This window comes from Strigops habroptila, chromosome 3 (assembly GCF_004027225.2).
Source record: "Strigops habroptila isolate Jane chromosome 3, bStrHab1.2.pri, whole genome shotgun sequence".
NCBI classification, from domain to species: Eukaryota; Metazoa; Chordata; class Aves; order Psittaciformes; family Psittacidae; genus Strigops; species Strigops habroptila.
Window position 1 is genome coordinate 13,101,413 of NC_044279.2, and position 13,087 is coordinate 13,114,499.

A 13,087-nucleotide genomic window follows, 5' to 3' on the forward strand; every position below is an offset into this window, starting at 1 on the left:
TTTCATCATTTTGCTCACATAAATTAGTTCTGAGTCAGGAATACTCTCTGAAATGTGCTATTCTTGCAAGCACTACCTACTTTGCTCTGCTATTAATCACTCGTGATGCAAGCACTCCCACCCATTTCTGAGAACAGAGTAGGCTGTCTGATAACTCACAGGCTTCAAGCTGCCCTTATAAAGTTGTTCCACTTTCACATACTTCCTCATACTGCTGGTTTCGCTGTGAAGATGAAGCTGCTCATTTACTTAGTCTTGCTGAAGGCAGCTCTCCTTGCTTTAACAAATGTCTTTGCAGTTGTTTTAGAAGATGAGGAGGATGCTAAAGAAGGAAAAGTTACTGAGACTTGCCCTGTAAAGCTCAAAACTAATCGGAAATGTGATGAAGGAGAGGATTGTCCATATCAGATAAATCTGCCTCCAATGACCATCCAGTTACCTAAAGAATTCAGATTGCTTGAGAAGACTTTCAAAGAAGTACAGACCCTCAAAGAAGCAGTAAACAAGCTGAAGAAATGCTGCCAAGATTGCAAGCTGCAGGCAGATGACAACCAAGAAAGAGACAGTAGTAATGAATTCCTGCTACCTAATGCAGAAACTGCAGCAGAAACCAGCAAAATCCAAGATAACAGAGTAAAAGAACTGCAAAGCAAAGTTAACAGAATGGCAACCAGCTTAAAAAATGCAAAGAGCCAGATTCAGACACTGCAGGGTCGTTTAGAGAAGATGAGCCTCATAAACATGAACAATGTAGAACATTATGTTGACAGCAAAGTTGCTAATTTGACATTTGCTGTGAACAGCCTTGATAACAAATGTGCTTCTAAATGTCCAGCAATGCAACCAAGACCTGGTATGTAACCTGTTAATTCTTCGTGCCTGTATAAGCTTTCTGTGCATTTTACAAAGATTAGATAATCAACTTAGAATATATTTTAATCAAATCGCTGTGTTAACTTCACAAGTATTTGCTCTTTTAGTGTTTATACTCCTGTAAAACGTTTCAGCTGCCGCTAGAGGGTTACTGAGAGCTGCAGGTGTTCAGTTCCTCCTAGAATAGGACTATCACAGGATTTAGAAGTGAATTTTCAAAGGACCTCTTTTTTCTTTTCAATTCCATTTTTAAATATGAAAAATTAACTTTATTTTACTACATTAAGGATATTAAACTGTTATTTTCTCCTTGGATGAGAAGGGGTAAATTTTCTCTAGATGTGCGTTAAAAACTGCATGGGTTTTTTTCAGTGTGAAACTGAAACTATTCTGAAAAGGTCTGCAAGACATTATGAAACATCAAGTGAATCTTTTTAACAGATGGGTAATAAAATAAATCTTCTGTCATCACAGCACATATCTGAAAGGCTCGGCTAAAAAAGCTTATTAACAGTACTTCTCAAGTGGGTAACATATGTACCATGAATTTAATATAAAAATCTTAGCATGAATCTAATATATAAGCAATATAAATCAGAAAACAAGTGTTAGCACTGACAAACACTTTTTTCTTTTACTTTTTAATTGTCCTAATTAAAATCAAGAAATAAAACTAAGAATTTCTTTCTATAATTGATTGTTATTAAGGGAAGATTGAGGCAGGGTTAATGTCATAACGTTATATCACATGTAAGAATCTCTGAAAACAAGAAATATTCCCTAGATTGTCAGTGTATTCAGCCACTTAGATATCATACATATGAAGACAGGACTCTCTAGAGACAAAGCAGAGAAAGATCAGGCTGCATTATATTTTTTAAGCTTCTGTTACGTAGTATTCAAGTTTAAAATAAAACTGTTCTTTTGTCTACCCACATTGAAAACTGTACAGTCTATGTACAGTTGAAATTCTCGAAAGTTTGAAAAGAACAAATGAATAATAATAAAAGTAATGCTTCTACTATATCAACAATCAGCTTAAATAAGATATAAATAAGCATAAATGAATTACTTTAATTCACATACAAAACACTCACAAAAAGAATTAGTAACTTGGTATTATTGGTAATGGGCAATGAATCAGATTCAAGTACAGTACTTCGTAACAGACTAAAATCATTTTAGATATTTCTTGCTTACTGAAATGTTATGTACTGTTCATAGCATATGATCATTCCTTATACTTTACAGTAGGTGCTGATATAAGTGTTTGTAGCAGCAATATATAGATTATGAAAACTAGCAAGGATAACAGCTACACCTTATTTCTATACAGGAGCTACTCCTGCATCCACTGACAGTAACAGCAAAACTTTATTGAAACAGGAATTGAATCAGGTTATAAAAGCATTTTTTTCTAAAATGTATATTCTCTGTCGACATCTTCTCAAAACTTAGTCCACCAAATATCTTACACAAAGTTTAGTGAAATAAATGAGAATCTACTGTGGATTTAGTTTTGGTTTTTAAGCCTTTGGTTCTTAAGCCTTTGGTTCCTATTCTTTGTGCTGTCATAAACATCCAATTTTCTGTACTGGCAAAAAAGAGGTCCTGAGTCTTATTCCCTGCTGCAGTCTGAGAACACTCCTCCCTTTCAAGAAGTAAATTAAATTTTCTAGGAAAAATATGCAATTCAAGCCTGCAAATGAACATGCCCATAAATTCAAATCTGCAATAGGAATGAACATTATGATTTTGACTCTTAACTAGGAACTTCTGAGAGCTCTATCACCTACTTAAGAACATGTAATTATAATACCATGCCGTTGGACACAATGTTATTACTGGATGACACTGTGGATAAAACATGTTTTTGACTCTGCAGGAAAGACCTGGGGGTATTTTTCTTCTGAATAAAATACATCACCCAGTGGTGGGAAAAAGCTGTGTTAATGGTAGATGTTAAAACTTTTCCTTATTGTAAAGCCAGCAATGCCAAATAAACAGGAAAACACCGTCACTTTTCTAGCTTCATCTTTCCAGGAATCACAGTACTACTACAATAGATGGGACGATTTTATTACTCTTTTTCCTGTTTCCTAAAGTGCAGTCAACATTAACATGCAAAACACTCCTAATGATGTTATGTTCTGTATTGAGTTATGTTAATTGAACAACAGCCAGGTTAAAGTCATTCCCATATGGACAAAACTTTTTCTCTGACATACTGCCAGATGAAGATTCAAATTATAGATGGGATGTGATGGTACACATTTAAATACAAAAAGCAGCAAGTTTGTAACCACGAAGCATTAGAAATACAGACTGAAGAAATCAGGCTGAATTTACACAAGGTAGCGAAAGGACAAAGAGTAAAGAAAAGGAGAGAAGGGAAAGCAGACAATCAAAATGCCTCCATATTATGCAGGTTTTATGCAAAAAAGTAATTTAAATGGGGTTTTTTTGCACAGCTATCTGTGATGCATCTGTGATGCATCTGTGACGCATCTATGATGCAGAGATCCTAGGTGGCATCTATTATGGAAAAACCTGTTTCTCCCTAGAACTGAAATTGCAGTAACACTATTTCTTATGTAGAAGTCTCTTCAATCCAAGTTCTGTAGGCCACATCAGTCTTGGCAAAAATATTGCTTATTTTTAAATTGAAATGATGTTTATTCTAACACTATCTGTTCTTCCACCAGTTATACAAATAATGCAGAGAGACTGTGCTGATCATTACACAGCAGGCAGAAGGATTAACGGAATCTACAGGATTAGCCCTGACCCCAGAAATGATAGCTTTGAAGTTTACTGTGACATGCAATCACATGGAGGTGGCTGGACAGTGCTGCAACGGCGTCAGGATGGTAGTACTAACTTTAACAGAACCTGGAACGACTACAAAAATGGCTTTGGAAACCTCAGCAGGGAGTTTTGGCTGGGGAATGACAAAATTCACCTCCTGACAAAGAGCCAGGAAATGCAACTGAGAATTGAACTCGAAGATTTAAATGGCATCAGAGAGTACGCAAAATACGAACACTTCTATGTGGCCAACGAGTATCTCAAGTACCGTCTAAGTGTTCACGGCTATAGTGGCACGGCAGGAGACGCCCTTCACTACAGCAGGCATTACAACCACGATCAAAAGTTCTTTACAACTCCGGACAGGGACAACGATAGGTATCCTTCAGGAAACTGTGGGGCATACTACAGCTCTGGCTGGTGGTTTGATGCATGCTTGTCTGCCAACCTGAATGGCAAGTACTACCACAAGCAATACAAAGGTGTTCGCAATGGCATTTTCTGGGGCACATGGCATGGTATTTCTAATGATATTCCCAGTGGATATAGGCAAGCCTTTAAATCAGTAAAAATCATGATCAGACCCAAAAGTTTTGTGCAGTAATTCTACACCCTTCTCTTAACTAGTTTGCATTGGATTGCACTCAAAATCATACTTCTTCAGTATTATACTCAGAATTCAAGTATTCAGTTATGTTTGGCATAAAATAGTTCTAGACAAACAACATGTTTCCATGTAATTTTTTAGAGATGGTTTGACCCATATAATGTTTTAAAACCAGCATGAACGTTTCTGAATAGTTATTGCTAAAACAGCATGGGTTAAGTCTTGGTATATGTAAATATTCTAAACATTGCTTTTGGTGCTTTTACTGACTGAGATATACATTTTATGATTTAAAACTTTTTAAGTGGTCTTCCACAAATTGTGTCTGAATGAATACCTACATTTTAACCTGAAAATAACTTAGGTATATATACCTGAAAATAACTGAAAATAACTGATAACATATAAACATATAAATTTGTCAACACTTACAATGCAAATTAGTCTCTCTGAAACAGTCTGAATTTTAATGTCACCTGTCCTTCACAACTTCAAAGGTATGCCATGGCAATATCAATGTAAATTAGGAAAAATACTATTAATCCTTATTTTTAAAGAACTAGAAACTAGACGGCCACATGGTTTGCCCAAAGACACACACACACAAAAAGTCTTGTAGAAAACTTAGAAAATGAAGATGATTCCTCAAATCTTACCCATTTTATCAAACATTATTCAAAGAAGTTGGTGGAAGAATTGAATAAAAGCAGTGGAAATAATGTATGGAACATGTAATGAAAGACAACATTATTGCTCATTTTGTTTCCTCCGTTCTAGCTCAAGGTCCTGTTTGTCATTTGTGGGAGAAAAGAGCTGATACGTAGCTTATTGCATGTTTATATAGGCAGGTAGACAGGTAGGAAGAAGACACATTAAGAAGAATCCATGTATGCATGCAAAAAGAGTTTCTAGCATCATTTTGCTTTCTCCTGAATCTTTTAGGTTTGCCAAATATTAAAAAATGACTCTTGTAGAAACTCTAGCTCTCATTCATGTATTTCTCACTCCAGGTACCATTGGACCTTAATATTATAAGAAAGATGAGAAATATTTTGTCAGATATGAAAAGATTGTGTTCTCCTCATTTTCTGAGTACCCCTTTTGTAGCCACAGAAACATGAATAACCCACTGGCAATTATACACAGAAAAAACAATATGTGAAAGACTTTTTCTTATAAATATCACTAATGAAAATCAAATTTTTAAATACTTCAGGAAGTGCAAATTAGAGATACTGTTAATAAAGCTCGTGTTGTAGATAGATAGTACAAATTTGACTATACCTATCTATTGCCTACCCTGGAAAAGACATGGCTCTATAATTACAGTGACTAACATTCTAAATGGAGATGCAACTATTTTAGCAAAGGGCTATTTTATTAATGCCAATCTTGAGATGCAGATGAACTATGCTAAGACTGTATTTCTTTATCAGAAAAGATAAAGGCATAGCCTTTTTGGTTCAAAGAGACATAGCAAGAAAAATATAAGTATACATCTAACCTGATACTTTACAAATACAACCTTTATTGGTTTTTAGGATTATAACAGGAACTACTATGGTTACAAGTTATGCAAATGAGCAACAGTGGCAAGTGGTAAATTGTAAAATATTAATATATACATTTTAAGGAAGTAAATACTTTGAAGGGTATTTCAGTGTGAAGTGTAATTTGGTTTATTATATTTCAGTTTGAAAGAGCAATGGAAAATTCTAGTTGCAAGATGTATAATCCTTGCTTGAGAATATGCTTTGAAGCTATAGCATTTTTATTTTGGAATAAAAAAGAATTGCTGAAACAAAACAAACAAAAAAAAAAACCCAACTTATGAAGTATTGATTAGAAGAGCAAATATCTAATTGCATATGATTATACTTAATCATTTTGCATGAAATGCACAATTTGCTCCTATTCATTATATGGTAACTAGCTAAGTATCACTTAGAGTATCTACAAGCTTCTACTTGAAAATGTCTTTTTCCTGCTAAACTGTTAGAAGAGAAACTGTTCTTTTTTAATCCTGTTTAAAGGAAACTTTGTAAAACACAGAAATTTTAACACAATAAGCAAATGTGACTAATATCACCTACAAAAGCCTTGTCAGATGACTTCTTAAAAAAAAATAGAAAAAGAAAAAAAATAGAAAAAGAAAAAAATAGAAACAGGAAGTGTAATGCTATTACACAAACCTGAATATTGCCTGCCTGGAACTGTTGTAGCTGAATTTCCATCAATATGTACTACTTTTACAATATGTACACAGTTTTACAAAGCGTAACTCCATCTACTTGTTGCAAGCATTATTTTTGTTCTTCTTTGGTGCAATAAAATTGAGTCACACTGTTAAAGCTGTGCTGGTGTCATAGATGTTTACAGAGACTATGAAAAAAAACCCAACTCCTAAATTGTTCTAATAATTTTCTGTAAAAAATTGAAGCAATAAGAAAACACAGATAACTTCAGATGACCAACAAAGACAACCACGTGACATGCCGGAAGAATAATTGCTAGCAATTCGAATTATTAAGAGATCCATTTTATGACACTTTAGCTGCCAGATAACACTAAAGGCTGAAATCTCAGACATCTTTTTGAAACTATTTGTATTTGGGAAGAGAGAAAGGTAACTGGCCACTCGGGAGTTCACACAACCTGTATCTTTAACACGAAAGAAAGAAGCAAACTAATCTGTTTTTTTCCTATTACACATAACCATTCAGATCACACACCAGTTTCATCAAAGCGTGTGAATAGAAATAGTACCCCAAATTAAAGCATACAATTTTTTATACAAGCAAAAGCACTTGGTCTCTGCTTAAGGCTTAATAATTCAAAACATGTCTTTCAATTTACAGAAAACATCTATGTAACACTGATTATCATACGAAAACACTTGTGGTTTTGATCTTGCTAATATTTAAATTGGGAATTCTAGTGAGGAAGATTACTAACAACAGGTTTGCTAGCAAAATTCCTATGGGTTGTTTCCGAAAAATAAAGGCACAAACCCATCTGTTCAATGTGATCAGCCAAGCAGACTGTAATGTCTTGGCTTTCTATGCATTACTTAAACAAAAAGGAAGGAAAAGAACTCCAAACCTACATGAAAAAAAAAGTTAGAAGAAATGAAAATAAGGTTTAGCAGTGACTCTGATTTTTATTTTCTTCCCTTTTTTATGCAATTATCTGTTTCCTTAATGGTGTATTTTTGGGGACCACTGCAGTCAAACTCAGAGTGAATTGCAAACAATAGGTAGTTTGACAATCTGGTGGAAAATAAACTTGCATTTATGTAATTATTTTCAAAGGAAATTAACCTGGTTCTCAATCCATACCTAGAACACTGTGTTTATAACTTCAATCAAAATCAAACAAAAGAAAAAAGTTTCAGATTTACCTAGCTTCTAAGACTTATGTGTCATAGGAAAATCAACAGGAAGGATGCTACTTTTAAGCTCTCAAAGAAAAAAAAGGTGAGATAAGAACTAAATACTGGCATATCAAGAAAGAGATTTTAAATATATTTTTATAGATGCGTTCTGTGTTTTTGGGGTTTTTTTTTTCTTCTAGGAAATAAGAGAAAAATAATACGGTATATATGGGCCTGAAGATACTGACAGACGTTTCAAAGACAAATGGTTGAGCAGTACCATCCACAGGCCTTGCTAAAAGCAAACATTCCACTTACTAAACTGATCTCTTTCATTTATAGCTTTAATGAAATGTTTATGGAGTTATAATACTTGTGCCAGAAGTTAATTTGGCTGTCACCCTCAAGGGTAACCAGAAACAGAAAACAATGGTTTAAGATGATGTGTCAAATCCAACCCTCACACAAGTAAGGAGAACAGGGTATGAATCAGTATTATAATTTTAAGTCCTTGTTCATCAAGCTTTTCTGTTCTCAGTAAAAGAAGAATCCATTTGGAAAATAACAGCTGGAAAAAATATTCCCAATCCCTAATTATGTTCATATATTCAAGACAAACTCTAAGTCTAATGAATATTTCACTTCTACTGAAATAGTAGGCCAACATTTAGAATTACACAGTAGAAAGTAAGTATGTTTTACACAGTTTTAAGCAAATACGTGGAGTCAATGACTTTTACGGAGAAGTGAGATCCACCTTAAGAAACAGAAATCCTCATTTATTTCTTTCAATAGAGTATAAAAGCCCCCCTGCTTACCTCTGCACCTTGACCTCTATATGCCAAACCCAAAGATAAGGATCCTTTCTCATGCAAATCTTTAAGGCTCTGTTCATGAAGCAATATTTGGACACAAGTGTTTTTGAATAAGTAAATACATCTTAAATGCTTTCAAACACACTTTTCAGAATAATCTGAACACATCCAACAGCTTCCTGGCCTTGTTTGCTCACAATGTCACCTGCTAGCGGTAAAGACAATCTCTCAATAGGAAGAGCATATTACACTGCCTCTGTTCCCACTCCTGCTGTTTAAAGGCATCTGTAAATTCACCCCACTCCTCTACAGCTTTTTATAGGTGTTACCACCAATTGCAACCATCAACTCTTCTATTGCAACCACTGATCTGTTTAATGTTCACTATGCAAACTATTGCCTGCTTGCTGAAAGTTGCTGCAAAAACCCCAGTCTAGTTTACAGACACATTATCATCCCTAGCTGACCCCCAAAGTGACCATACAAATGAAGCTAAAAAAGGTTTATTGAATTAGCAGTCAGATTCCTACGGGTGGAGGTGGAGGCAACATCTGTGTTTGCTCTCTGTGCCAACATATTTATACAGCTTTTTTGTTGTGCCAGGAGCCTTTGAAGCACGTAATGTGGAGTGTGCCAGGATCAGCTTAAGTTTGAAAATGCTGTTTGCATTCAAGAGCTATGTTAAGAGCTTTACAACTTTGATAGAGCATATATATGTGTCTGGAGAGGACTGAAACAAATTATCCACTGCTATGGTTACCATGCAAAAATATACTGATGATCACACTTTATAAGAGTAGAAAGCACACTACAGTATGTGTAGGTGAGCAGAAATTAAATTGATGCTCATATAAAACCCATAAAATCCCTTAGTTGGCCAAGCTAGCTTTTTTAGGAAATTTTTCATGTAAAAGTGTATTAACATTTCTTTAAAAAAGGACAGTTGCTTATACCTACCATTTAACCTAAGTTAGGAGAGAATTAAATACCCACTTGTTAGCCAACGAAATTGGGAAAGGCTATATTTTCTAGAGTGGCATTGTTAGACATTGGAGTGCCACTGGAATAATATATGAAATACCGATTCTTAGTATTTATATTTGAAAGCGGTAGCCAACCTTTATGCGACTTTCTTTTCTTTCCTGCAGCACAAAGAGAAAATAAAGAAAAATGAGAAGTACCCTTAAACCCCCTTAAACCACATTCAAAAACTGAACATATACACAATTCCGTGGCTTCAAAGCTCTTCCAGCTAGCAGATCCACGTGAATCAGCATCAGATCAGCAGAAGCAAAATTTGCCTGAGAAGTCTCTGTCACTACACTGTTCTGTTTTTGGTAAACATGGAGATTTTGCTCTGTGTTTCCGGTAGAACCAGGATTTCAGTTGACATGTTTATTAGCAGTGCAACCACTTTTGGCAGTCAGGGGTAAGAAGTTCATCAGTCTCAGAAAGATTCCAATTTTTTAAATAGTCATGAAAGATATTCATGAAAAGTTCTTTCTGCTTCCTGATGGATGGTGGCAATAGGATGCTTGGACACCAGCAAAAAGAAAAGTAGGATGATAGTGACAATTTCCATCACAAAAAAGCAGCACAAATGGAAGTTACGGTTGCTGGTATCAGATAGGGAACACAGTACATCTTATCTTCCTAGGATACAGAGTGCAACAGTCTGCATTAGACAAATCAGAAAGATCTCCCAAAGGAATTTATTCTCCTGCAAGTTTAGATTTAGCACATAAATGGATGATGTTCGTTAGCAGAAAGGGATTATTGTGGTAGCTTCCAAACAAGGTACCCTCTCACTGAAAACGGTAAATAATGAAGCACTTTTTATTCACAAGTACACTACGGAATGAATAGCTCCCTCATAGCACCCACCACAAAGACATGCAAGATAAATGTTGCAGAATCCTTTTTCTGGTATTGTATTAAAAATAGATGTATACATCTGAGTGAACTGACAACTAACTTTCTAACCCAAGAACATACCATCAAAAGGAAGAGAAAGAAAAAGCACAGCATAGAAAAGCTCAGAAACATCAGTCTTGAGTAAAGCCTAACAAGAATTGCTACTATAATACTAACTGAAAAAAGACCTCTCACCATTCAATTTCTCCTTTTTCATTTTTCATAAAAAGAAGAGCTTGTACCTAATTTATAACTAAGCAGAATTAACAAAACAGAATTAAAAGATACTAGGCTCCATGAATGATTTCTCCTTCTAACTGAAAAAAAATCCTGAAGAATACTAGTTTTTGGATAATCTCTTGAAACAAAAAGATGAACGAGCAGATTTTGTGAGCAATTCATGAACTTGATCAAATCTTGGAAATTTTGCTAACATAAAGTGGATCAAAAACTGTTCCTGGAGTGTAGCTGTCAATGATTGACTATCATCAAGTTGGAAAGATGTATAGAGTAGGGGTCTTTTTGTGTCTGGGATTATGATTTGGGTAACAAAACAAGAATTAAACAACAGAAAAGGATTTCAAGACTATAATAGACTACAAACTAAGCATCAACAGCATCATTATGACAACTGATGTCTTCTTAACTTATGTTCCTATTAAAATGGGAAAGCCTGGATCAGGTGGAGGAAAGGAAAGAACAACTTGAGTGTCCAGGGGAAAAATATGCTACTACACAGTGCAGGGAAGGACAAAAATGATGAGAGTGGGATGGAGGCAATCCGTTAATCAGTCTTTTTTATTTGTATTCTGTTTAATCTTGTCATTTTGAATTTTTAATCCAGTTTCATGTCATGTTCTGTTGCTTTTTCTATTCAAATGACAATTTCAGTATGTCCTGTGCTGCTTTAGCAGTAATAGTAGTGTTGTAACAAGGATGATACAAGGATAAAGGGAGAGATAAAATGTATTATCATCTGTTATAAAACCCCCATAAATGTGTGTGCAAAGGATGAGTATAGATTCAGACCATTTTGCTGAAGCTACTAGTAAATATTAGTTTTATAAAATAGCTCTTGAAATTTAGACAATGTACATTACAATATTAAACACATTTTTTGCTGCTTTTTAAGAATTAAATTACAGATACATGGTCTATAATGCACTAAATTAAAAGTAAAACCAGCATAATTTATTGCATGTTAATATAACATTTATCCAAGTAATACATTTATTTCATCACACATGAACTAGACTGCAGTTTTCCATGAAAGTTATTAACATGGTACAGATTGATTTATTTCTAACATCGTGCACTAGATGGAAACAGGATATGAGGAAAGACTCACAAGTCAAAAGATTCAATTAGAAATGTTAGAGCAAAGGTCTTTATTTCAAGGACATAACAAAGGCTAAAAGAAGTGGAAAGTTCATTTTGCGAATATATGACAGTCCTCTAACCAACAGCAGTGGAAGTACTGAGTTAGGCTGATGCCAATCGGGCAATAAATAAGAACGCTTGGTAAAAAGAAGTAAGTCATGATGGCCTGAGTGGCTTTTGTTCAAACCTCGGTCTAGTTTTTCATATTTCTACCTAACCCACAAGGCTAAAAAATGTTACTATGTGTTATTAAAAATGAAGGTGAGAGAATGTGCATGTTTGGCTTCTTGTTATTTATATGTTTGACTACCTGCTGTTTACAGGAGAAAAACAAGATTGGTTTGACTGGAAAGTTTACTGCTTGAAAGGATAAATCTGATCCAAAATAAGTGTTATAATATCAAAAGGTGTTCCTTCTGATGTGTTTGCTGCTATGCAGGCATAGATGACCAGCTAATAAACTGGAGATAATATGATACAATTCTGCTTCCGTGGAAAATTATAAAAGCTATAAAAGTTATTCCAAGAAGCTGAAGCCAGTGTTGCTGCAAGAACCTCTACAGTGACCAAAGTCATATATTTATCTCTGAATTATGTAGAAAGTTCAACAAAGGAAACAAACATGTCAGTGGAAGAGAAGAAATGTGAATAAGTGATGAAAAGCCAAACGAAAAGCTGTAAAGCACAAGTATGAACTGCTAAAAATTATTATAAGAATGAGTCATAGTTCCCTTTTAATAATTGACAAAATGACCAAAAGACCCCGCTTATGAAATCTTATGCAAATTGCTTACTTTGGTTGTCCACTGCATGTTTTTTTCCTGAGTTAGGAACATCTAATACTAAGGTTACCCTCTATTTCCCACTAATGGTTTACAATGTTATCAGAGTTGAAGAAATTTGCCTTAAATTTGACATGCAGAATAACCTCTTTGGAAAGAATTTTTGGAGGGGAAAAAAAAAAAATCAGCCAAATGAACTGATCATCTTCTAGGGTAATTATGGAAAAAAAGCTTTTACTGTGATTAAAAATAAGGAAAACAAAGCAGAAATGTAGAATATATTTTAGAAAGTTATACCATGTAGTTTTATTTTATTTGGGAAATGGGGGAGGTGTGTAAAGATTTCTTGTACTAGGCATATGCTTCTTGTTGACATATCAAATATTCTACCACAACTGAAAATATACAGAAGTATTGGGAGTAGCTGGAAAATAAAAGTACTCCCCAAAGTGCAGTTTCCATACTTTCAGTAGTCACGAGGATTTCTTTAAGGTGAGAGGTCAAGCGTCTTCGAGAGTTGAGCTGCCCTGGACTT

The 13,087-nt window shown here is 34.7% G+C and overlaps 2 protein-coding genes across 7 annotated transcripts in view; one reads left to right on the forward strand and one right to left on the reverse strand.

Moving 5' to 3' along the window:
* The window catches only part of CCDC146 (coiled-coil domain containing 146), a 70,852-nt gene that overhangs the window by 48,601 nt on the left and 9,164 nt on the right, over window positions 1–13,087 (reverse strand). The gene's annotated exons all lie outside the window — the stretch shown is intronic.
* On the forward strand, window positions 156–6,639 carry FGL2 (fibrinogen like 2). The gene is made up of 2 exons (XM_030480957.1): window positions 156–853; window positions 3,579–6,639. The coding sequence occupies exons 1-2, from the start codon at window positions 232–234 to the stop codon at window positions 4,283–4,285; spliced, it is 1,329 nt and encodes a 442-aa protein (XP_030336817.1). The 5' UTR covers window positions 156–231; the 3' UTR covers window positions 4,286–6,639.